The sequence below is a fragment of the Macaca thibetana genome, chromosome 2, assembly GCF_024542745.1.
Source record: "Macaca thibetana thibetana isolate TM-01 chromosome 2, ASM2454274v1, whole genome shotgun sequence".
NCBI classification, from domain to species: Eukaryota; Metazoa; Chordata; class Mammalia; order Primates; family Cercopithecidae; genus Macaca; species Macaca thibetana.
The window spans coordinates 45,030,979-45,057,827 of record NC_065579.1 but is presented as its reverse complement, the minus strand read 5'-3'; the positions used below and the strand labels follow the sequence as shown (position 1 = coordinate 45,057,827).

Here is a 26,849-nt window from a genome sequence, read left to right as displayed (position 1 = left end):
AATCAACTTATTAGTTAAGTGCTTTGATTTAAATACACAAAGAACATCTTTCTAAATGTAGCCAAGGAAGTGCTTAAAATATTTTAATAATTCTTGTAGACTGTCAGTAGTATAAAACATTTCATGGTTAAATATAGTTAGTTTGCATGTTTTTACATGCTTATCTAATTTAACTTTTTAATAGGTGAAAAATCTTTGAGACTGTGCATCTATTAGCAATTTTTAAAATGTTAACAAACAATTTTTATAAAGTAGCTAAATAATTGCTATATTTCAGTTCTGAACATTGTTTTAATTGTTTTAAATCTTAATATGAATTTCAATAGTTGATATTACATAGTATGTTTTATTCTAAAGATGTTTCATGTTTTAACCAAATTTATATTGCATAAGAATATCTCTCTACTGTATTCATAATTATAGAATTAAACATGTGAACATGAACCAAAAGAGCGTATTATGGAGTGCACTGAAACAGAAAGCTGAATCCCTTCAGATTTCCCTTGAATACAGTGGCCTAAAGAATCCTGTTATTGAGATGTTAGAAGGAATCGCTGTTGTCTTACAACTGACTGCTCTGTGTACTGTTCATTGTTCTCATCAAAACATGAACTGGTAAAACAAACTTCTTGTTTCTTGGGGTTGGGTTTCCTGTAATGAACTTGGATTTACTGTTTACTCATTATTCACTTGAATCATGTGACCTTAGAACACAAACTTTTCACTGAAGTAGTTAAGAAATTTATTTTCTATTGAGTCAAATGCTAGGCACAGTGCTAAGCACTGTATATATCTTAGTTAATATTTACAGTAGTCCTCTAAGGTAAATGCTGTTATGCCCATTTTAAAAATTAGAAATTGACACTCAGAGAAACTGAGGCTCTTTTTTATCTGAAGCCAAAACTGACTTTCTTGGGGACGCATGGTTAGAAAGTACCAGAACACATTTGTGTACAACTCAAAAACCCAGTGTTTGGCTTTTGGAGACAGGGTCTCGCTTTGTCTCCCAGGCTGGTGTACGGTGGCATGATCATGGCTCACTACAGCCTTGATCTCCGTACGGGGCTCAAGTGAGCCTCCAAAGTAGCTGGGACTATAGGCATATGCCGCCATACCCTAATTTAAAAAAATTTTTTTTGTAGAGATGGGTTTCCCTGTATTGTCCTGGCTGTTCTCAAACTCCTGGGCTCAAGTGATCCTCCCACGTCAGCCTCCCAAAGTAATTTTAGTTCCCAAATCCTAAGGGTGATTTAAGCTGACATAAATAGATTAAATTTAAAATAATGATTACTTGATTTGCATATTTAAATTGTTATAAATTTTGTACTCACAATTTCTTTTGGCTTTACTACAATTTTACGTTTGACTATAACAAAATTCGTCTTAATTCCAATGTCTTTAATAAAATGTACTTACTGCAGCCCTACTTTCAAGGACTGTCAACACAAATCCAAGAAGAAACCTTCTGTAGTGATAACTTGGATGTCATTGGATTTTTACACAAAAGTGCTTAAGAGCTGTAGAAGTTTGTTAGAAACTGTTCAAAAACCAGACCTGGAGGCAACCATTGATAAGGTGGTGAAAATTTATGATGCTTTGATTTATATGCAAGGTGAGTACAAATAAGCAATAGATCAGAATAATCTTTAAAGATAATCAGTATAGAAATACGCTTTCTTTTTTGCCTGAAGCGTAAGTGCATGGAATACCCAGAAGTTTGTTCTTGATTTCAGTTCTATTAAATTTGTCAATTTCTGAGTTGCCAGTTTATGTGCGTAATATTTTGATTCTTTAGTCAATAGAAATTATTTATAACTTTAAAGTTTTTTGGTTTGGGAGTTTGAGGAATGCTGTGGTTCTTCTTTAAAAAAGGCACAGATACATGTTTTTATAAAGTCACATTTAATTTCTTTGGGTTCACAGACCTCAGACCATCATTTATGGATCTCTGTGTTAAGAATTTTCTTCTTATCGAATGATCATTATAACAGTATTTGGTATTTCAAATGTCTTTATTTTTGTCTAAAAGAGATATGATTAAGGAAAAGTTATAATTAATGACTTATTTTGTGCTTCTGTAGTAAACAGTTCATTTGAAGATCATATCCTGGAAGATTTATGTGGAATGCTCTCACTTCCATGGATTTATTCCCATTCTGATGATGGCTGTTTAAAGTTAACCACATTTGCCACTAATCTTCTAACATTAAGCCATAGGATTTCAGATAGCTATTGTAAGTGCTCACAAGAATATGTTTGTGTGTGGTTTGTTTTATTTATTTATTTATTTTTGAGACACAGTCTTACTCTGTCGTCCTTGCTGGAGTGCAGTGGCGCAATCTTGGCTTGCTGCAAATTTTCCTACCTCAGCCTCCTGAGTAGCTGGGATTACAGGTGTGCACCACCACACCCAGATAATTTTTGTATTTTTAGTAGAGGTGGGGTTTCACCATGTTGGCCAGGCTGGTTTCGAACTCCTGACCTCAAGTGATCCACTTGCCTCAACCTTCTAAAGTGCTAGGATTACAGGCGTGAGCCACCATGCCCGGCTTTGTGTGGTTTGTTTTAACTCACCTCTATATAGGACTTCTAAGACTTATTTAAATTTTTTTCAATAATTAAAAGAGCAGTTATATTTTTAATAATTCAGAAAGGGGTTAGATATATAAAAAGTAACACATAAAATCCTGACCCACATATCCCATTTCCTTTCTTTTTGTAAAACATTTGCAATGTATCCTCACGTGTCATTATCTTCATTTAATAAGATTAGGAAGTATTTGAGAAATATTTTAAAAAGAAGAACAATATACCAAAAATTCTTATACCAACTTCTCAGTTTAAGAAATAAAAACATTAGGCCAGGCACGGTGGCTCATGCCTGTAATCCCAACACTTTGGGAGGCCAAGGTATGTGGATCACTTGAGGTCAGGAGCTTGAGCCCAGCCTGGCCAACATGGCAAAACCTCATCTCTTCTAAAAATACGAAAATTAGCCAGGCATGGTGGCTTGTGCCTGTAGTCCTAGCTACTAGGGAGGCTGAGATACAAGAATCTCTTGAATCCAGGAGGCAGAGGTTTCAGTGAGCCAAGATTGCGCCACTGCACTCCAGTCTGGGCAACAGAGTGAGACTCTGTCTCAAAAAAAAGAAAAAAGAAATAAAAACATCATAGCCCTTTAAAGTCAATTTCTCTTCACCCTTCCCTCTCTTCATGAAATTTTTTTTAAAAAGGAAATAAAAATATTAGAGATATGATGGAAGCCCTTTGTTCCTCTATGATTTCATTCCCCTCATTTTTTTCCCCCAGAGATTACTACTGTTCTGAATTTGGTGTTGATTGTTCTGTTGAATGTTCTATTACTTTTACTATATATGTGTTTATTTGTAAATAATAAAAGAAATTGTTTTGCTTCTTACAGCTTACATTTTGTTGGTCAACATTATCTTTATGAGACTTATCCTTGGTGATATGGGTAACTCTAGTTTTTATTTAAACTTCCGAATAGTAGCCAAATGTATGGATAGACACTATCAGACCTCCTATTGGTGGACAATCACGTTGTTTCCAACTTTTCACAATTACATGCAACATTTAAATGAATATTTTTATAAATGATTCTTTAGTCATTCTAATGCCTTGCTGTTTGAAAAGTATGGTCCACAGACCAGTAGCATCGCCACCATTTAGGGACTTGTTAGAAATGGAGCATCTTTGATTCTGCTGAGAGAGCACATTTAAAAAAAAATAAAATAAAATAAAGAAATGGAGAATCTTATGCTCCACCCAGACCTACTGAATCAGAATCTACATTTTAACAAGATAGGTGATTCATATCCATATTAAAGTTTGAGAAGCACTTTTTAACGTTTTTACCTACGTAAGAGTAGTATTGTTGGGTTATAGAGTTTGCACATCTTCACCTCTATTCTGCTGTATTGTTCTCCAAAGATATGCCAGTTTACACTCCTGTTAGCAGAGTATGAGTTCCACATCCTCACTGACACTTAGCTGACTTTAAAATTTTTGCTATCTAGAAAATAAAAAATGTCATGGAGTTATAAAACTTTTTTCTTTTTCTTATCTGGTAGGTATGATTTTCAATTTGCATTTCCTTGATTATTTAGTAAGGTTGTGTATAGACCTTTTTCAGTGCACTTTAATTTCTGAAAAGGAGCTTTTAATTAAACTAGGTATTAAATGTATTTTAAATGTTACTTGACTTTTTTTATATATACACAAATGTTACATATGTATATGTGTATACATAAAATTAACATTAGTAGAAATCATGTTTAACAGACTTAATTTTTTCAGCACCACAGGCACAGTCACGATGTGTGTTTCTTCTGACTCTGTTTCCAAGAAGAATATTCCTTGAATGGAGAACAGCAGTTTACAACTGGGCCCTGCAGAGCTCCCATGAAGTAATCCGGGCTAGTTGTGTTAGTGGATTTTTTATCTTATTGCAGCAGCAGAATTCTTGTAACAGAGTTCCCAAGATTCTAATGTATGTACTAAGATTTTAATTTGAATATATCACTCTATTGGAAAGATCATAATTCTCTGGCTATATATGCAGGGTTATGTTTATTGTTGAATATGTAAAGCAAATGTTGCTTTTAGTTTTAGAATTTAACATTTTTTCCTTCTAGGCTTTGTTTTACCAGTACTTTTGTCCCAAATTAAGCAAGACTATTTAGACCACAAAATTAGGCAAGAAAGTTTAGTACTTTTTCTTTTTTTTTCCCCAGAGATAAAGTCAAAGATGATTCTGACATTATCAAGAAAGAATTTGCTTCTATACTTGGTCAACTTGTCTGTACCCTTCATGGCATGTTTTATCTGACAAGCTCTTTAACAGAACCTTTCTCTGAACATGAACATGTGGACCTCTTCTGTAGGAACTTGAAAGCCACTTCTCAACATGAATGTTCATCTTCTCAACTAAAAGCGTCTGTTTGCAAGCCATTCCTTTTCCTACTAAAAAAGAAAACACCTAGTGCAGTAAAACTTGGTGAGTGATTATGACTTATTTAATATTTTAAAACCTATTTAAACTCTGCTTTTCAAATCAGTAAAAGAATTAGGCTGAAGCCTTGAAAAATTACAGAAAGTTACTTGCTTTATAGATTCAGCGCTTAGTATTGATTAGTTATAAATGAGATAACTGGTATTAGATTGCATCACAGAACCTATAGGAGAGGTGATTTTGGGATTTTTTCGAATACTTTTGTGATTTGACAGCCTAAATGGGGCATACCTATGGTCGTTTCAATATTGTAAGATTCAATATTCTATATCTTCTTTAGTGATACCAGAGACCTTCTTAATGTGTCCCCTGTTGGACACATTGGACTTTGAGAACTTCAAATAGATTACTTTGCCCAGCTGAGGACTATAGAGTGTATCTTCTTGGCCACTTTCCAGTGGTAATGGAGTATAAGTTTTTACGAAGCATGAGATTTATACAAATACTTAGAAGATCCATTTGTTTAGGTAGTAAGTTGAAACTTGTTCTCAAGTTTTCAAAGCAATAGAAAGTACTCCCTAAATCTTGTAATGTAAGGTTAACAATAAAGCTAAGATCCCCCTTAGAAATGTGCTTTTCTTTTCTTTTCTTTTCTTTTTATCCTTTTTTTTTTTTTCCTTTTTCTGAGACGGAGTTTTACTTTTGTTGCCCAGGCTGGAGTACAATGGCACGATCTTGGCTCACTGCAACCTCCACCTCCTGGGTTCAGGCAATTCTCTTGCCTCAGCCTCCGGAGTAGCTGGGATTACAGGCGCGTACCACCATGCCGGGCAAATTTTTGCATTTTTAGTAGAGATGGGGTTTCACCATGTTGGTCAGGCTGGTCTCCAACCCCTTACCTCAGGTGATCCACCTGCCCTGGCCTCCCAAATTACTGGGATTACAGGCAGCCTTGACCTCCCAGGCTCAAGTGATCCTCCCACCTCAGCCTCTTGAGTAGCTGGGAGCATAGTATGTGCCACTACACCCAGCTGATTTTTAAATTTTTTGTAGAGAGGGATCTCACTTTGTTGCCCAGGCTAATCTTGAACTCCTAGATTCAAGTGATCCTCCCACCTTGGCCTCCCCAAGTGTTGGGATTACAGGTATGAGCCATCACTCCTGGCCTGCAATGTGTTTTTAAGCCTATCTTGGTAACATATAATGGTCTACAAAATCTGAAAGAGACTTGTTATTTTGTAACAATTCTGGAAATTATTTTAGATTTAAATTATTTACAGGCTAAGTGCAGTGGTTCGCTCCTTTAACCCCGGCACTTCGGGAGAGCCAAAACAGGTGGATTGCCTGAGCTCAGGTGTTCGAGACCAGTCTGGGCAACATGATGAAGCCCTATCTCTACAAAAAATACAAAAATTAGCCAGGCATGGTGGTGCATACCTGTGGTCCCAGCTACTTGGGAGGCTGAAGTGGGAGGATTCCTTGAACCAGGGAGGTCAGGGCTGCATGCTGCAGTGAGCTGTGATCGTGCCACTGCACTCTAGCCTGGGTGACAGAGCAAGACCCTCTCTCCTATGTGACATTTATTAAATTTAAAGTAAATTTTGATTTCTAAGTATTCATTTTTAATTTCCTAAGATTTTGTGTGCTATACATACTTAAATATGAAACATTAACATTGTAAGAGAACTTAGGATTCTTTGTGGCATATTATTTGTTGGCAATATTTTTACAGTACAACCTTGACATTTAATGTTAAATTAGGTATTGTATACTCTTGTCCTTCAGCTTTCATAGATAATCTGCATCATCTTTGTAAGCATCTTGATTTTAGAGAAGATGAAACAGATGTAAAAGCAGTTCTTGGAACTTTATTAAATTTAATGGAAGATCCAGACAAAGATGTTAGAGTGGCTTTTAGTGGAAATATCAAGCATATATTGGAATCCTTGGACTCTGAAGATGGATTTATAAAGGAGGTTGATAATTTTTGTTCTTAACAGTTAGATTACATCAGCCTAGCTCTAAAAATTTCTTTAACCAGTTGATTTTATTGTTCTAGCTTTTTGTCTTAAGAATGAAGGAAGCATATACACATGCCCAAATATCAAGAGATTATGAGCTGAAGGATACCTTGATTCTTACAACAGGGGATATTGGAAGGTATACTTGGCAGCATTTGTATTCTTCCTTATTTATTTTGGCCATTCTCGTTTTTTATTTGCTTGCTGTTAAAAATGGTGATATGATATTTGTGAAATTATAGACAAAATGTGAGTCAACATGAATGTTTTCTTAGATTTCCATTTGTTTCTGGGATATTGGAGATAAGTGTGTGTGTGTGTGTGTGTGTGTGTGTGTGTGTGTATTCATATGTATGTTGTTTTTAATTTTAGGGCCGCAAAAGGAGATTTGGTACCTTTTGCACTCTTGCACTTATTGCATTGTTTGTTATCCAAGTCAGCATCTGTCTCTGGAGCAGCATACACAGAAATTAGAGCTCTGGTTGCAGCTAAAAGTGTTAAACTGCAAAATTTTTTCAGCCAGTATAAGAAACCCATTTGTCAGGTAAGAGTGAGCATTTGTCTTGATTATAGGCAACAGCGGTACTTTTTAAGAGTTACAAAAAAGAAGAATATTTATATATGTTTTATTTTGCTTGCTTTTCTTTTTTCTTCACTTTTATTTTAAGTTCAGGGGTATATTACGTGTGTACAGGTTTGCTATATAGGTAAACATGTGCCATGGAGGTTTGCTGCACAGGTCATCTCATCACCTAGGTATAAGCCCAGCATCCATTAGCTATTATTTGTGATACTCTCCCTTCCTCCACCCCCCTGACAGGCCCCAGTGTGTGTTGTTCCCTCAATGTGTCCATGTGTTCTCATCATTCAGCTCCTACTTATAAGTGAGAACGTGTGGTGTTTGGTTTTCTGTTCCTGTGTTAGTTTGCTGAGGATAATGGCTTCCAATTCCATTAATGTCCCTGCAAAGGACATGATCTTGTTCCTTTTTGTGGCTGTATAGTATTCCATGGTATATATGTACCACATTTTCTTTATCCAGTCTATCATTGATGGACATTTAGGTTAACTCCATGATTTTGCTTTTTTTTTTTTTTTTTTTTGAGATGGAATTTTGCTCTGTTGTCCAGGCTGCAGTGCAATGATACAATCTCAGTTCAATGCAACCTTCACCTCCCAGGTTCAAGGGATTCTCCTGCCTCAGCCTCCCTAGTAACTGGTATTATAGGTGCCTGCCACCACGCCTGGCTAATTTTTGTATTTTTAGTAGAGATGAGGTGTCACCATGTTGGCCAGGTTGGTCTCGAACTCCTAACCTCAAGCAATCCACCTGTCTCAGCCTCCCAAAATGCTAGGATTACAGGCATGAGCCAAGGCACCTGGCCAACTTTACTATTGTAAATGGTGCTGCAGTGAACCTACATGTGCATGTATCTTTATTACAGAATGATTTATGTTCCTTTGGATATATACCCAGTAGCGGGATTGCTGGGTCAAATGGTATTTCTGCCTCTGGGTCTTTGAGGAATTGCCACACTGTCTTCCACAATGGTTTAACTAATTTACACTCCCGCCAACAGTATAAAAGCATTCCTTTTTCTCTGAAACCTTGCCAGTGTCTGTTTTTTGACTTTTTAATAATAGCCATACTGACTGGCGTGAGATGGTATCTCATTGTAGTTTTGACCAGTGATGTTGAGCTTTTTTTCATGTTCGTTGGCTGGCTGCATGTATGTCTTCTTTGGAGAAGAGTCTGTTTATGTCCTTTGCCTACTTTTTAATGGGGTTGTTTTTTTCATGTACATTTGTTTAAGTTCTTTGTAGACTCTGCATATTAGACCTCTGTCAGATGAATAGATTGCAGAAATTTTCTCCCATTCTGTAAGTTGTCTGTCCACTCTGATGATAGTTTATTTTACTGTGCAGAAGCTCTTGAGTTTAAATAGATCCTATTTGTCAATTTTTGCTTTTATTGAAATTGCTTTTGGCATTTTTGTGATGGAATCTTTGTCTGTGCCTATATCCTGAGGGATTGCCTAGATTTTCTTGTAGGATTTTTATAGTTTTGAGTTTCACATTTAAGTCTTTAATCCATCTTGAGTTAATTTTTGTATATGGTATGAGGAAGCGGTCCAGTTTCAATTTTCTGCATATGGCTAGTCAGTTCTCCAAACCATTTATTAAATAGAGAATCCTTTCCCCGTTGCTTGTTTTCATCAGGTTAATCAAAGATTGGATGGTTGTAGATGTGTCATCGAATTTCTGAGTTATCTAATCTGTTCCATTTGCTTTTTAAAAGTTTTATTTTATTTTTTATTTTAAATATTTCTTAGAGACCAAGTTTTACTCTGTTGTCCAGGCAACATACAGTGATCATGGAGTGGCGTGATCATAACTCATTGAAGCCTCTAACTCCTGGGCTTAGAGATCTTCCCACTTTAGCCTCCTGAGTAGCTGGGTCTACTGGTGTGCGCCACCACACCTAGCTATTTATCTATTTATTTATTATTTATTTATTTATTTATTTTTAGAGATGGGGTTTTAGAGAGAGCAGCTGTATTTTGCCCAGGCTGCTCTTTAACTCCTGGCCTCAAATGATCCTCCCACCTCTGCCTCTGCAAGTGCTGGGATTACTGTCATGAGCCATTGTGCCTGGTTTTAAAAAGAAAGCATTGTGCTTGCTTTAAAAAATTATTGTTAAGACTGGACGTGGTGACTCATTTCCTGAATTCTCAGCACTATGGGAGGCCAAGGTGGGCGAATCACCTGAGGTCAGGAGTTTGAGACTAGCCTGGCTAGCATGGTGAAACCCCATCTCTACTAAAAATACAAAAATTAACCAGGCATGGGGATGAGCACCTGTAATCCCAGCTACTCAGGAGGCTGAGGCAGAAGAATCGCCTGAACCCAGGAGGTGGCCGTTACAGTGAGCCGAGATCGCACCACTGTGCTCCAGCCTGGGTGACAGAGCGAGACTCTGTCTAAAAGAAAAAAAATAAATAATTGTTAAAAAGGATGTATTTAGTTTATTTAATAGAACTGAAATCTTGCCATTTTTATATTTTAGGATATTGGTCTGAAGATACAGGTTATAAATGGGAGAGGAAGAAAATCATCTTATAATGATGATTTTCATTATAAGATAGTAATAGTAATAGATTAGTGATAGTAAACTCTTTTACGCCTTGATACTATGTTATATGACACTTTGTTTTAAATATATTCAATTAATGGCTGAAAAGTTAGGTTATGCTAAAATACTGAATTTATTTGTGGTATAATCCTTAGCATGATATTCAAGTTTTTTAACTAGGCCTGATTATGTCATCTGTAAAAGGCAGGTTGTGACATACTCTGCCTCATTAAGGTTGTTATAAAAATTGAATGAACCAATTCAGATAATGTAGAATACTATTTGATACTGCCCTCTATGGTAGCTTAAAAAGTATTAGTTAAAATTTCTTCTTTGTGTGAAAACTAACAATAAAATGGTTTTTGCTCTAGTTTTTGGTAGAATCCCTTCACTCTAGTCAGATGACAGCACTTCCGAGTACTCCATGCCAGAATGCTGACATGCGAAAACAAGATGTGGCTCACCAAAGAGAAATGGCTTTAAATACCTTGTCTGAAATTGCCAACGTTTTCGACTTTCCTGATCTTAATCGTTTTCTTACTGTAAGTTGCAACATATAGTTCACTTGAGGTTTGCAATTCAGTATTTTGTTCATGCCGTTCTAGATTTTGACTTTGATACTAGATTATTGCTTACACTGTAAAACTTAAGTTTAAATGGATTTGAGTCATTGTTCTTTATGGTTAGCTGTCCTGAAAAGTTAATACTAATTGAATAATGCTAATCAATTCAGTTAGCTATTTGAGCCCTTATGTCTTTGGTGCTATGATTTTTTCCATTGGTAATTTGAAGTCTAATATGATCATTTCTACTCGTAAGGCGTTGGAATAATAAAGTATAAAATTGTAGTGGTATAAATGATCTACTATGACATATTTTATAGTATGGAGTGGTTTAGGAAGCCTTTGAAAAGTCATTGGGTTCAGAAAAAAAATGTTCTACCACTTCAGTTTAGAAAAAAAAAAAAGAAATTGGTGCTGAGGTTTACAAATGATAAAATAGATTATCTTTTAACCTTTTCACAAAGGCAAAGTTTATTGTTACTCTTAATTAATAAATTATAATAGCAATTCATGCAGAATATTTCCCTACAGCATTACTATAGTTTAGCAAACATAAATTGCTTATAAATTGGTCAAATACTGGAAGGAAATATGTTAGTATGTGGGGAGGACCACAAAGACTTTCATACATTTTCATTCACTCATTCTACTCTGGGAATCGAAAAGCAAAGATATTTATTATAACATTATCCAAGTAGCAAAAGAAAACAAAAGCAAAACTCTGAGTAGAAACGAAATGTCTTAATTTTAGGTAGGTGGATATTATGTAACCATTAACATCATAAATTATTATAACATTGAGGAAACTACCTTATACTATTACAACAATCTTATAATGTTAATATTAAGTTGAAAGGTAAAGTAGAAGTACCATATAAGTGTCTCTGAGGGCAGAACTTGGCTCTTGTTCACTATCACATCTCCAGTGCTTAGGATAGTAACTGACATGTGTGCTTAGGATAGTAACTGACATGTGTGCTTAGGATAGTAACTGACATGTAATAAGTACATGTAGAATGAATAAATGCAAGTCCATTTCTCTTATCTTTGGATTTTGTATATATTTTATTAAAAACGTCTTAAAGGAATAGACAAAAATGAATTGTTGCAGTATTGGGATGGTGTGTGTGTTAAAAGATTTTTTTATATATGTTACAACATCAACTCTTAAATTTAAAAAATGTCTTTAAAAATTGCATTTATGGTTACTCTTGCTTATTCTTTAAATACAAGTTCAAGTAATACATTAGACTTGTAATTTCTACCTCAGAGCATGAGTATATTTTAACACATACTCCTGAAAAATTATCTTTTTTACTTTTCCATTTGCTTATTTATTGTCTGTTTTTCTACCTTTTTACAATGTAGGATCTGTGCCATCAGGTACCTTGCCTATTTTGTTTACTGCTATGTGCAGTGCCTGAATCATAGCAAATTGCCCAGTAAATATTATTTGAGTGAATAAATGGTAAATCTGAATTCAAATACAAGTCCTACATGGACTCCAAATATGTGTGGCATTTAAAAATATTTTTGCACACAGCTTATGTGAATATTTTTTTCAGCCAGACAAATGTACTTTTTGGTAATTGTTGCATTCTTTTTCAGAGGACATTACAAGTTCTACTACCCGATCTTGCTGCCAAAGCAAGCCCTGCAGCTTCTGCTCTCATTCGAACTTTAGGAAAACAATTAAATGTCAATCGTAGAGAGATTTTAATAAACAACTTCAAATATATTTTTTCTCATTTGGTCTGTTCTTGTTCCAAAGATGAATTAGAACGTGCCCTTCATTATCTGAAGGTAATTGAATATTTCTATATATTTTACTTTTTTATATAAATTAGCATTATAGGAAAGATGTAACATTCTTCTAGGAAGGAGGGTGAGTAAATTATAGCCTGTCCTAGAAGAATGTAAGTTTAAGTGTTGTTAAATAATCTTTGTCCTGAGACTATATTAAATAGAATTCTCCTTTTGTTTTCTTTGATCATTTCACCGTAATGGGATATGATAGACATCCTTTTATAGGAGAGGTTCTCAGCCTATTTCATTATAGTACTTTTCAGTTGATTGGAGTTATAAGTTGACTGATGATACACACTTAATTATGTACATAGGAAGAGGCAATCACCTTCAAATGCAGTATAATGTCTGTGTTTAGTTTAGTTACTTGGTGTTCTGATTACAATTTGGTCCAGTTTTTTGGTAGGTTTTACGTTTAAAATTATAACCTGTGCTGCTTTTTTTTGTGTCATATTAACAAAATATCTCTCAGGAATAAAACTACATGGGAACAGGAAAACTATGAGAAATATGCATATAACGTCACTGTTTTCTCTGATGTTAATTTACTTCATTTGTTTCATAGTATATGCCAACAGCACATCTCTTTCCACATGAGAGTTAGTGAATATCAAATATATTTATTCATCTTGAGAAAGTATAATACAACTGTATATTGCAGAGATAGAATGATAATAATAAGTGTTTATGGAGTATTTACTACATGTCAGAAATTGAGCTAAACAATTGATATGGATCATTTCATGTAATCCTCACAATTACCCAATGAGATAAAGGTCCTATTCATATTTTATTTATTTATTTTGTGATGGAGTTTTGCTCTGTTGCCCAGGCTAGAGTGCAGTGGCGCGATCTCAGCTCACTGCAACCTCCACCTCCTGGGTTCAAGCGATTCTCCTGCCTCAGCCTCCTGAGTAGCTGGGATTACAGTTGTCTGCCACCAGGCCTAGCTAATTTTTGTATTTTTAGTAGAGGTGGGGTTTTGCCATGTTGGCCAGGCTGATCTCCAACTCCTGGCCACAGGTGATCCACCTGCCTTGGCCTCCCAAAGTGCTGGAATTACAGGTGTGAACCAACGCACCCAGCCAAAGGTACTATTTTTGGTTTTGTTTCATGGATAAGGAACTAAGGCAGAGAGAGGTTAGATTAGGTAACTTATCCAAGTCAGCATATCTGATAAATGACAGCTAGAATTTAAACTAAAACAATCTGAACAGAAAGACTGCTATAAGTCACTATACTACATTTCCTGCCAGGGTTATGTGTCCCCAGTAATGAGTTGATGATATTATAAGACCTTAGAGAAAACTAGGACTTGCTTTTTAATATTTTATTTCTATATAAAGTTGGATCACTTCACTTCATTAAATATAATCCATGGGAGACCTACCAGGATAGAATAAGATTAGAATCTTTTCCAATGCCTTAATACCATTAGTAAATCCTGTCATCTGGTCTAGAGCTCCTGATGTACTAATAGCATGTTAAAATCAGTATACTTATTTCCAGGATGTTAGTATGAAGAAAAAACCTTTTTTTAAAACATGTCTTTGGGTTAGAATGAAACAGAAATTGAACTGGGGAGCCTGTTGAGACAAGATTTCCAAGGATTGCATAATGAATTATTGCTGCGTATTGGAGAACACTATCAACAGGTTTTCAATGGTTTGTCAATACTTGCCTCATTTGCATCCAGTGATGATCCGTATCAGGGCCCAAGAGATATCATATCACCTGAACTGATGGTAAGGAATATGTTCTATGAGGTTTTCTTGTTTGTTTTTCTTCCCTTTTGCAGCTTAATTATGAAATTGAAGAAACCGTATTTTTGATCATTTTCTGGCTGCTAGCAATTTGTTTAAATTTTAAGTTGGTATTTTTATTTTGAAAAGGTTGATTGAAATTGCATGGTCACATGCACAAGATCATGAACACAAGATCATGTTTATTTTCTTACAGCATTATCACAACTTTGTTTACATATTTACATATTTAGGCTATTAACAACATATATTAGCGTTGGAAAATGTAGACTTTTAAGTGTTTTGAGTAGATTTTATTTTTTCACGGAATAAAAATGTTGAAGTTTATTTTTCTTTACTACTTTTAAATTACGTGTATATTAGAATATGTTTGTAGCTCTCCTCTCACCCTGCCCCTCCAACTACTCTTTCCTTAGCTCAACAAATGAAACTTTTCAATTCTAACTGTAGTTTAATCCATTGTTGGATAGAAGGGAAGTTAGGAAATACGTTCTCTATTTTAAATCTTTCTCTACCATAAATTTGTATTTGAAATCACTTTACTGTTTATCTTAAAAAAATATATAAATCCTCAGAATTGAATTATTATTTTTTCTTTCAACTGCCTTCATTCCTGTAAGAGACTTAAAGGACTATTGGCAAAATATTTTAACCCATGTATGCCAGAGGTTGCAAATTTTTTTTTTGTGAAAAATCAGACCTTGGTGATGACCTTGAGCAGTAGGATATAAATAACTTCCACAAGCTTGCCGTTCCAATAATGGAATGCTAGGCATCAGTTCATTAAGAGAGATTTTTATCTCTGGTTTCTCATTTCCCATTCTAGTCTGGCTCTTTTCTCACTATTCTATGAAATTCGTTTTTTCAGGATCACCAACAGTCTTCTTGGCTATTAAATCTCATAGTCACTTCTCTGTCCTATCTTATTCAACCTTTCAGTATCATTCAATACAATTGGCCATCCTTTCCTACGTGGCATCTGTGATACCACATTGTCTTGATTTTTCTTTTTTGCTTCACTGTTCACTCATGTTTAGGCTTCTTTACTGGCTTTTTCCCTGTAAACTATCTACTTTATCCTCTAAATGTTAGAATAACTCAGGACTATGTAACTGGCTGTTTTTCTTCAGTCATCATTCTCTCCTTTAATGATCTTCTTTGATCTTTTTCTTTAATATGAGTTATATTTTGGGAATTTTTAGTTGAAATTTCAGTCCAGACTGCCCCTGAGCTTGGTTTATATAGGTTAGTTTCTGGGAGGATACAGATGGCATACACACAAACATTTACACAGAAATAGTTTAACAAAGGGGCTACTTTTAGTGACGTGGCAAGGTTAAGGGAACCAGCAAGGAATGTTAAGGAACCCAGGTACTATAAACAGCAGAAAACTTAATCCCCCCACTTAGTTCTGGGAAAGGGGAAGAAATAGTGTTACTAGAACCTGATTGAGAGCCAGAACCATGAGGGGAGTCCTCTCATTGTAGAGGAAGGTAGCCACTGCCAGAACTACCTCAAACCACAGAGCAGGAAATATGAAAACCATACTCTGTCCTCCTACCCTCTGTTCTAGTGGTATTTCCTGCTGACTGAATTCAGTGGAAAGCCAGAGGGCAAGGGATCCTAAGTAATGCGGTCTGGTCAGTGTCCCGGGTACGGAGAAGGGCAGAAGGCGGCAAAGAATAGACCTGAGGATGAGAGAGGATGGCAAACAGATATTCACCTTTTCATCATCTCTACTCTCATGTCTTATAGGCATCTCAAACAATTCCAAATATAATATGTTCATTAGACATCTTTATTTTCCCTTTCTAACCTGTTTTTCTCCCATTCTTTCCCATCTCAGTAATGGTACCATCTACCTAGTTGCATGAGTCAAAACCTGAGAAGCATTTGTGAGCCCTCCATTTCCTTTATCCTTTTATAATCAAACAGTGGGCAAATGCTATCAAGTCTTTCCAAAATATATCTTTTTCATTTCTGCCACCACCACCCTTACACAAATAACCATCATCTTTCTTGGGACAACTGTGAACGCCTCCTAATGATTCTGTCCTTTCATTCTTCCCTCTCTACAATTAATTATTTATACAGCCTTTGGAGTGCTCTTTTTACAAACTCATATCATTCCCCTGATTAAATTCCTTCTATGATTTTCATTGCCTTTAACATAAAATAAAATCTGTAAGGCCATACATGATCTGCCTACCTTTCTACTCTCACATGGTACAACCCATTTCTTCCTTTCTCCCTGTATTTCAACATGGTTTCCTTTGTGTTTCTTAAACATGCCAAAGTTTTTCCTGCTTCGAGACCTAGGATGGTCTGTCTACTTGGAATAATATCCTGGATCTTTCTCATTCTTTAGATTTCAAGAGTTTCCCAAATACCCTGTCTCAACTCCCTTACCACATTTCTTGTCTATCACAGGATCGTGTTTATTTTCTTATAGCATTATCACAACTTTGTTTACATACTTACTTATTTAGTGTCTTCTGTTCATACTAGTCTACCATGTAAGCTAATGAGAGAGAATGACTTTGCTTATCTTGTACACCTGTACCCAGCACAGGATTCTAGGCATATGTAATAAGTATTTGGTGATAGATAATATATTGGTAGATAGATAAAGTCAAATAATTGTTTGAGTGCAAGAAGTTTAATATTGGAATGTTAACATAGATTATGTGATCCTTATCTGCTTTTTATTTAAGCAATATAGGCTGGAACCATACAATTAGTGAATTGTGGCTTACTATGCCAAAGTTGACTCTCAATCTAAATCAGAAGTTTGCAGAACAAAATGCAATTTTAGGCATTAAACACCAGATGATTTCCGGTGCTAGGCAAGATAAAGATTTATCCTGACATCTAATCTGGAGAGACTTGTAGGATACCTCACTCCTCTCTATTATATGGTAGCACACACCCTCCTACCCTTTTCTTGGTAATGCATGGAACCTGAAGATACCTAAATCAGATGCCTCAACATCAAGCAGTGCAACTTTCTTATAGAGTTCAAAATGCTTTAGTTGCTACTCATTCCCAGCTCTTTTTTTTTTTTTTTTTTTTTTTTTTTTTGGCTCCTTTCTTCTGTCTGTACATAAAGACATGAAACAGAAGAATATTCTTTACAGAGTGGTCACATTCTCAGTTTGTAATAATATGAACAAATTGATTTAATACTTAACCATATACTAAGTCCTTAGTGAATGATATCTTTTTTTTTTTTTGGAAGCAGGGTTTTGCTCTGTCATCCAGGCTGGACTGCAGTGGCACAATCTCAGCTCACTGCAACCTCTGCCTCTGGCGCTTAAGCGATCTTCCCACCTCAGCCTCCTGAGTAGCTGGGACCACAGGTGTGTGCCACCATGTCTGGCTAATTTTTTTGTAGAAACGCCATGTTACCCAGGCTGATCTCAAACTCCTGAGCTCATGTAATCCACTTGCCTCAGCCTCCCAAATTGCTAGGATTATAGGGGTGAGCCACCGCACCTGGCCAATAAATAGTATCTTATTTAGCCTTTACAACAGCTCTATGCAGTAGGTGGTTTTATTGTTCACATTTTACAGACTTGGAAGAATTAAGTAACTTATAGATGATCACACATTAGGAAGTGTCAAAATTAAGATTCAAACCTAGATTTGGCTGACTTAAAGCCCATGCCCTCTCCTCCAGGACCGTCTCTTAAGAAAGTATTAACTCAGCTGAGCAGTGGCTTATACCTGTAATCCCAGCACTCTGGGAGGCCAAAGCAGGAGGATGGCTTGAGCCCAGGAGTTTGAGACCAGCCTGGGCAACATGGCGAAACCCCATCTCTACAAAAAATGCAAAAAATTAGCTGGGCATGGTGGTGCATGCCTGTAGTTACAGGGACTCAGGAGGCTGAGCTGGGAGGATTGGTTGAGTCTAGGAGGTTGAGGCTGCAGTGAGTTGTGATTGTGCCACGCGCTTCAGCCTAGGTGACCGAGACCCTGTCGCGAGAGAGGGAGATCGAGAGAGGAAGAAAAGAAGAGAAGAGAAAAAAAAAAAGACAAAGGAGGAAAGAAAGAAGTAGGAAGGAAGGAAGGAACTCTAAGAAAAAAGAAAAAGGAGGAAAGAAAGAAAAAGAAGGAGGGAGGGAGAAAGGAAGGAATGAAGGAAAGAAAGAACCCTGTTTAAGAAAAAGAGGAAGAAAGAAGAAAGAGAGAGGAAGGAAGCAAATGAAGGAGGAATGGAAGAGAAGGAGGGAGGAAGGGAAGGAGGGAGGAAGGAAGGGAAGAGGGGAGGAAGGAAGGGACGGACGGAGGGAGGGAGGGAGAGAGGGAGGAAGGGAGGGAAGAAGGAAGGAAAGGAAGGAAAGAAGGAAGGAAGGAACTAAGAAAGGAATTCTGTTTACTTCAGGAAACCTAAAGTGTCATGGATGATGATATCTAGCCTGCAACTTTTGATGCCCATAGTCTTGTGCCTCTTTTCCCCTATTACTTCTGGGGATATTATCCCCTATGTCAGATCATTTTTCTGGTGGGATACCCTTTCCTTAATCGTACTTTTCTACCTTAGCTCTAAATGTCATAGAATGAGGACAGTCCCTTTCCTTTCTCTATTCTTTTCTTTCTTCTTTTCCTCTCCACTCCACATCCTGAAATGAATCAGATCCTGAGGATCCCACCCCAGCTCACTCCATGATTAAAAAACTTACCATTTTCTCCTTGTACTATACGTTTAATCATATTTTTTCAAGGTGACTATAAATCATTTCATTAGTTTCTTTAAATACTACGTGTGAAGATATATGTTTTTGGAGAAACTTAATTCACCAAGTCTTTATTTCCAATATGCTAATCTAGTTAAGTAAAATATAAATGACATTAATTAAATAATTAAAATGTCAACTTAAGAAATTCAATCTGTATAAAGCTTACGTATTATCTGTTTTTATTTCTTAGGCTGATTATTTACAACCCAAATTGTTGGGCATTTTGGCTTTTTTTAATATGCAGTTACTGAGCTCTAGTGTTGGCATTGAAGATAAGAAAATGGTAAGTGGTGATAGTTGAGTTCCAAAGTGCTAAGATAGAATTCATATAGAATATAGATAAATTCTGCATCTAGCTACAAACATTCAAAGATGAGAAATAATCAAACATGACATTCTCTATTGCTGAAGAACTTATATAAGCTTTTTGGGAATCTTAAAAATTGGAATTGTATTCGTTTCATTTCTTTAGTTTAGGAGGGATAGAACACCCAACCCAAAGTGACTAAAAGGAATTTGTGGCTGTGTTACTAAAAGCGTAAGGATAATGTAGCTTTGGGCATAACTTGATTTTGGACTCAAAAAAGTTCTCAGAGTCAGTCTTTTGGCTCAGATTCACCTGGATTGGCTCTGTACTTAAGAGCCAGGTAATGACCTCAATGGCTTCAAGCTCACGTCATCACAACATCTAGTCCAGCATTTGAAGAAAGAGACTAGCAATCACTGAAAACTCAAACAAAAGTTGCATCATTGAGTCTCCTTGGTTTAGATTGATCTAGTGTGGGTCATGGCCCATAGTGTTTTTGAACACCAGAAATCTTAGGTTATTATAATGTAAAGCAACTTTATGTTTAAATGCTTGTGCCACAATGAAGTTTCATTATGACTGCTGCAATAGTTGGCCACCATTGGAAATTTTTGTCCTAAAGATTGGAGTAAAATTTTAGATATTGATAGAATTTCCCTTTCTGTTGCTTTCCACCTCTGCAGTCCGTAAGATTACAATAAAAACAAACAAACAAACAAAAAACACCTATGAATGGAAGCTTTTATTTCAGTGTATACTACTCCCTTCCTCTTTTTTTTTTAATAATCTTAAGGAGTCAAGAAAGACATATGATACCATATTAAACTCTGCAAATTTCAGCAACCAATGCCTGTTCTTTTGGTGTCAACTAGTAAATTTAATCCCCCAACCAACTACTATTCTATCTACATGGCTGCTTTCTTGTTATTTCTCCAATTGCTATCCTAAGTGAGAGAATCACCTTGAATCTAAGAAAACTAGAGTTTGTCTTGTAAACCATAAAGAGCTTGCATGTTTTGGCATATAAAGTCAACCAGAGAGTTTCTTTACCCCTTCATTATAAACTGGAGCTGCTGGTAACAGGTCTGGTTCTGTGTTTTTCATGTGTTTCATTTTCTGAGTATATCATTAATTATTTGCTAAATTCAGGACATCTTGAATTTAATATCATTAGGACAAAAATTTCCTTAACTATTGATCACTATGAAGTATTCCATTTACTTCAAAAATTTTTATATGGTCTCAAATTAAAATGATTTTAATTCAGCTTGTTTTATGTATGCATATGGCAGTTTGGGATAGATATGAAAGAAATTAAACAATATGCATTATACCTTTAATACATTAGAAATTTTACCATTCTAGACAAATATTGGGCCAAAATAACAAATCACCTTCAAGGGAAAAAACAAAACAAAAAAGAACTCAACTTGTATTTTTCACATTTATAATTCCCACATAAGACATAAGCAATTGGACGAAACAAACTGGCCAACATTGATTCGATCTTTTGTGTTATCTGAGAATAGATGGCCCCTGATATTGGATGGGAAGCACTTGTCCTTAGGGCTCATCTGCTTCTGGCAGCATGTTTGTAAGCTTTACTCTGAAGCGCTACTTAACTCTATAGGCCTTGAACAGTTTGATGTCTTTGATGAAGTTAATGGGACCCAAACATGTCAGTTCTGTGAGGGTGAAGATGATGACCACACTGAGAACTGGCCTTCGATTCAAGGATGATTTTCCTGAATTGTGTTGCAGGTAAATGACTGCCTGAGTTAATTATTATTATTATTATTATTTTTTTTTTTTGCATTTTCCAGTAGCACTAACTTGAATTCTTATCTCTTTGAAGGAAATTGGGTTCAAGTAATAAATAATTAAGGGAGAAAGACTATTTGTATTGAAAACAGAACATATTTACTTCTTTTAAAACATTTTACCATGAAAGTCTTTTAACATACTGGGAAATAGAAGAGTTATCAATGAACCTCAATACCTGTTTCCCAACCTTGGCAGTTATCAACATTGCTAGTTTTTTCTAATCCGCTTCTACCTTTTTGATTGTTAGTTGGGGTATATTACAGAAGATCCAAGAATCACATCATTGTACTTGTAAATACTTTAGATGTATCTAATGGATGAGGGCATCTAAAAAATAACCTTCATGAATTGTTATACTTAGCAGGATTAATAGAAATATCTAATCTAAAACTCAGTCCTTATTCACATTTCCTCCAGTTGTCTCAAAGGTGTTTTTCCCAAAGATATTGTATATCATGTTGTAGATGCCATTTCCCAGAGATGTTTGTATGTATCATTGTTTCTTGAGTTAGACATAAATGAAGTTTACGTACATGTATTTGGTTGCCTGGCTCCTTAAGTGCCTCTTGTAAACAACCTCATCCCTTAAATTCCCTACCCACACATTTTACTTATTTTAGGCTGTTAAGATTTTAGGATGTGGGATTTGACGAATAGCTAATTTAACTTTTCCCTCTATCTTTTCTTTCATCCCTGTTTTTTCTATAAATGGGCACCTAGATATAGATGCTGGATTAGATTTAGGTTCAATTTATTATTATAACATGCCTCATAGGTGAGGCTTTGTGCTTCTCTTGTGGCACAGTATGAGCCACATAATAACATCTAGTTGTCCACTTTTAGTAATGGTAAGATTAGACAGTAGGTTTTATCAACCTGAATCCCTTTATTATAAAATTCCTCATTAATCTTTTATCTGATGATTTTAGCATTAATTAATGATCATTGCCTAAGTCCATTATTTCATTACAGTTGATAAAATAGTGATTTTCTAATTTTATTATTCCTTCTGTATTTACTAGGTGGGATTATTCTTAAAATTCCTCATAAGATTTGCCTAGCCGGGCATGATTGTACGTATCTGTAGTCCCAGCTGCTTAGGAAGGTGAGGCAGAAGGATCACTTGAGTTTGAGTCTAGCTTGGGCAACATAGCAGGACCTTGTCTTTAAAAACAAAACAACTGGGCCGGGCGCGGTGGCTCAAGCCTGTAATCCCAGCACTTTGGGAGGCCGAGACGGGCGGATCACGAGGTCAAGAGATCGAGACCATCCTGGCTAACACGGTGAAACCCCGTCTCTACTAAAAAATACAAAAAACTAGCCGGGCGCGGTGGTGGGCGCCTGTAGTCCCAACTACTCGGGAGGCTGAGGCAGGAGAATGGCGTGAACCCGGGAGGCGGAGCTTGCAGTGAGCTGAGATCCGGCCACTGCACTCCAGCCTGGGCGGCAGAGCGAGACTCCGTCTCAAAAAAAAAAAAAACAAAAAAAAACAAAACAACACAACTGTAGTTCATGTAGGAAAAGCAGTTCATAATTACTTGAATATTTCCTTTTAGTTAATCAATTTAGGAATATAGGTTTGTGCTGTAGCAACCTCCAGTGAAGTTTTTCTTCTTTTATAATATCATTTTGATTACATAGATTTTTATAAGTTTGATTAATTTTATCCATTAAAATCACTAGCCTTTTTTATTGCTGAAATTGTCCCATCTTAAGCAAGTAGAAATCCTTTCAAGTTGGCATCTATGAGTTTTGATATGACCTCCATTAATCTCTTATAGATTTTCTGCTTTTGGGCATGACAAGATGACCCGGGCTCATCTTGAACATTTCCTGCCCCTGACTTAAAATTAGCGATTTCTTCAAGGAACCCTAGCTCGGGTTCCTTTGAGCCCAGATTAATTCCCAGTATAGGCACTCATTGGGCCTACTGTCATTGCTTCTAAGTCTTAAGTGAATATAGCTACTAAAAAATTTTTATAAAGAGAAAAAGATTTTGAGTTTATATGTGTATATATATATATATATGTATATTTCCAATACAATAAAGATCACATAGTTTTGACTTAACTCTTGTTTTACATTATATTTCTTTCCGGTTATTCTGTCTTTGTTCCTAATGACTTATATTATACATTTATGTAATTTTTCTTTCTGTATACATATATATGTCTTTAAAGTGACAATTTCAATATTACTACAAACAGTAAGACTGCTGAGTGCAGTTTAAGCTTCTTAGAGGCTCTTTTTGTCAATAAAATATATCCTGTTAGAGATGTATAGTCAGAATATGTTTTAAAATCATGTGAAGTAATTATTTTCTGTGTGCATGTGCTACCAACTTAATATTTAGTTATGTTCACTTGTTTCAGTTTGTTTAAAATTTTTAAGGGTTGCTTTTCCCCTCTATTTTATTTAATTTAAAAATTATATAAAACATTTGCATAGTCCCAAATTCAAATCTGTGTAACAAATTATAGTCAGAAATCTAGATTCCAGTTTTGACCTCTACAGATATCTATTTTTATTAATTTTTGTGTATCCACTCTTTGTAAAAGAATAAGCAAATGCACACACACACTTTTTTTTTTGTATTAATTCTGCCCCAAACACTGTTTTTCCCCTTGCTTTTTTGACTTCATATAATTTGGATATCACTTTATTTGAATATATAGCACTGATCTTTGCTTTAAAGCTGCCTTTTAATCTATTGTTTGTATATATCATGTGTCTTCAACTAATAACTAATTGATAGAGCTTTACAAATAATAAAACTAATTGGACTTCATTTCTATTTGTTTTTTCACATAGAGCTTGGGACTGCTTTGTTCGTTGCCTGGATCATGCTTGTCTGGGCTCCCTTCTCAGTCATGTAATAGTAGCTTTGTTACCTCTTATACACATCCAGCCTAAAGAAACTGCAGCTATCTTTCACTACCTCATAATTGAAAACAGGTATTGTAACTGAAATTAAAGTAAAATAATAACTTTTTAAACTGTATTTTTATGTCTCAAGGTATTAAAATTACCGATGGTAATGTGGAACTGTCACTTTTTTGAATTTCAGGGTTCATCAGTAACAAAAGTAATTGGCATGTAATTACATATTGACATGATGCTATTTCAGTTGTGGCATTGCTTCTATTATAATTATTTCTAAAACTCACTAATTAATAGGTCAGCAGTTAAAAATTATTTTTCATTAATTCTATAAGTGTGAAACCTAATTTACCTTTGTTTTCACAGTCAAAAGGCAGATAGTTGAATAGCATGAGAAAGGTTAGGCGAAATACCTACTTCCTGCAGCTTACCTTAGTTGAAATCTTTATTACTTCATTGCATTAAGCTTTGAACTAGCCTCTCTTCCTTTAAGCTTTTATCACTTTTCTTGATATTGTTACTAGAACTGTGTTTTAAAAATATCTCTTTATTGGTGTCATTCCGGCATACAAAGGCATTCTGAGATTCTCCATTTCCTAATTGACAAATTCCAAATTACTTAGCCTGATATTGAAGGCTTTCTAAAAATCTGGCCACAGACTATTTCTTACTATCTTCCCCCATAATTTTTCAAAACAGGCATTAGGCTATAGCCAATGTGGACTACTATTGACAGAACATACATCATTCTTTCCCATTTGTATTTTTGATTCAGGCTGCTTTTTAGACGGGGATGTCTTTCTATATATTTAATTTTTTTCCTGTGATTTTACTTAACGTTGTATATAATCATTCCTTTGCTTGTGAAAAGTTGGGTTTGAAGTACTCCTTATTTACCTACTCACCCATAAGCTATTGCTGGTCCCTTTAGTCAGTTGCAGTAACTATCTAATTAGGGAGAAGTCATAGAAGAAGGAAAAGTTAATGTGTTTTTATTTAATTAAAATACTTTTGTTTTTGATATTTTGTGCATGATAAAACAACAAAATCACTAAGTTAGATTTTGGGACTACTTTTCAAGTACCTTTAAAATTTGTTTTGTACATAGTCATATCTTTGCTGTTTATTACAGAAGTGTCATTTCTCTACCTTTTTCATAATCATAAGAAAAATCCCAACCAGGCATGGTGGCTCATGCCAACAATACCAACACTTTGGGAAGACAAGGCAGGAGGATTGCTTGAGGCCAGGAGCCTGGGCAACATAGTGAGAACCCCACGTCTACAAAAAATACAGAAACATTAAAAAAAAAAAAAAAGACCCTTCGGGAGGCTGAGGCAGGCGGATCACGAGGTCAGGAGATCGAGATCATCCTGGCTGACATGGTGAAACTCTGTCTCTACTAAAAATACAAGAAATTAGCCACGTGTGGTGGCAGGCGCCTGTAGTCCCAGCTGCTTTGGAGGCTGAGGTAGGAGAATGGTGTGAATCCGGGAGGCGGAGCTTGCAGTGACCAAGATCACGCTACTGCACTCCAGCCTGGGCGACGGAGCCAGACTCTGTCAAAAAAAAAAAAAAAAAAAAAAAGCATGTAATCCTAGCTACTGCAGGCTGAGGCAGGAAGATTTCTTGTGCCCAGAAGTTTGAGCCTGCAGTGAGTTATGATCATGACACTGCAAGATAGAAGACCTTAAGCTTGCTGAATGAAGGCACTACTTTGGCTTTGTTTATTGTTCCATCCCCAGTGACTAGCAGAGTGCTTAGCATGTAATAGCACATAGTAGTTATTTAATATATATTTATTGCATGAGTTAACGAAGACTAGAATTTAGAAACACTTATATTTGGACCCAGAAATATTAGAGCATTTATTATATTAGAAGGAAATTAAAAATTATAGCCCTGATAAGGATTACTTATATATATATATATTTTTATAATTCTTCATGATAATTTGTGTATTGGGGTAGTCTTTGGCTGTCTATTGCTACACTCCAAATCACTCCCAAACCTAGTATCTTAAAACAATGAGCATTTTTATTTGCTCATAATTTTGCAGTCTGGACTGTGCTAAGCTGGTCAGTTCTACTGGTCTTACAAGTGGTCCCTGGTGTGGCCACATTCAGCTGGCAGGTGGACTGGGCTGGGCCTCTCTCTCATTCTGTGTAGTCTCAGAGTCTCTCTCTCTGTACCGTGGTCTGTCCATGTTAGTGGCCACACTTCTGACATAGTGACTCAGGGCTCTCCAGAACACACAAATGGAAACTTGCGGGCATTTTTTTTTTTTTTTTAAGTTCTAGGGTACATGTGCACAACATGCAGGTTTGTTACATATGTATACATGTGCCATGTTGGTGTGCTGCACCCATTAACTTGTCATTTACATTAGGAATATCTCCTAATGCTATCCCTCCCCCCACCCCCACCCCACAAGAGGCCCCCGTGTGTGATGTTCCTCACCCTGTGTCCAAGTGTTCTCATTGTTCAATTCCCACCTATGAGTGAGAACACCTGTGCGGTGTTTGGTTTTCTGTCCTTGCGATAGTTTGCTCAGGAAGATGGTTTCCACCTTCATCCATGTCCCTACAAAGGACATGAACTCATCCTTTTTTATGGCGAAACTTGCAGGCATTTTTAATACCTAGGTCCCAAACTGGCACAGCATATCTTCTGCACCGTCTATTTGCTAAAGCAGGTCGCACACTCAGCCCAGCTTGAAGAGGAAGGGACTGTATATATGGGTTTGTATGCTGAGAAGCATGGTTGATTTTAGCACTGTTATAGAGTGATTTTCATAGTTTTGGTCATTTTCCACTAATAATTTAGCTGAGCGTCTTAGAC

The 26,849-nt window shown here is 35.9% G+C and overlaps 1 protein-coding gene across 3 annotated transcripts in view; it reads left to right on the top strand.

Annotated features, from left to right (window-relative positions):
- Nucleotides 1-26,849, top strand: part of ATR (ATR serine/threonine kinase) — a 121,206-nt gene that overhangs the window by 17,399 nt on the left and 76,958 nt on the right. For all 3 annotated transcript variants that reach the window (XM_050778103.1, XM_050778101.1, XM_050778104.1), the window contains 14 exons: nt 424-615; nt 1,422-1,612; nt 2,082-2,234; nt 4,318-4,510; nt 4,755-5,017; nt 6,758-6,948; nt 7,032-7,132; nt 7,366-7,537; nt 10,498-10,668; nt 12,298-12,492; nt 14,055-14,240; nt 19,188-19,280; nt 20,935-21,065; nt 23,940-24,083. In XM_050778103.1, coding sequence (XP_050634060.1) covers nt 424-615; nt 1,422-1,612; nt 2,082-2,234; nt 4,318-4,510; nt 4,755-5,017; nt 6,758-6,948; nt 7,032-7,132; nt 7,366-7,537; nt 10,498-10,668; nt 12,298-12,492; nt 14,055-14,240; nt 19,188-19,280; nt 20,935-21,065; nt 23,940-24,083 — 2,376 coding nt within the window. The remainder of the gene's footprint in view (nt 1-423; nt 616-1,421; nt 1,613-2,081; nt 2,235-4,317; nt 4,511-4,754; nt 5,018-6,757; nt 6,949-7,031; nt 7,133-7,365; nt 7,538-10,497; nt 10,669-12,297; nt 12,493-14,054; nt 14,241-19,187; nt 19,281-20,934; nt 21,066-23,939; nt 24,084-26,849) is intronic.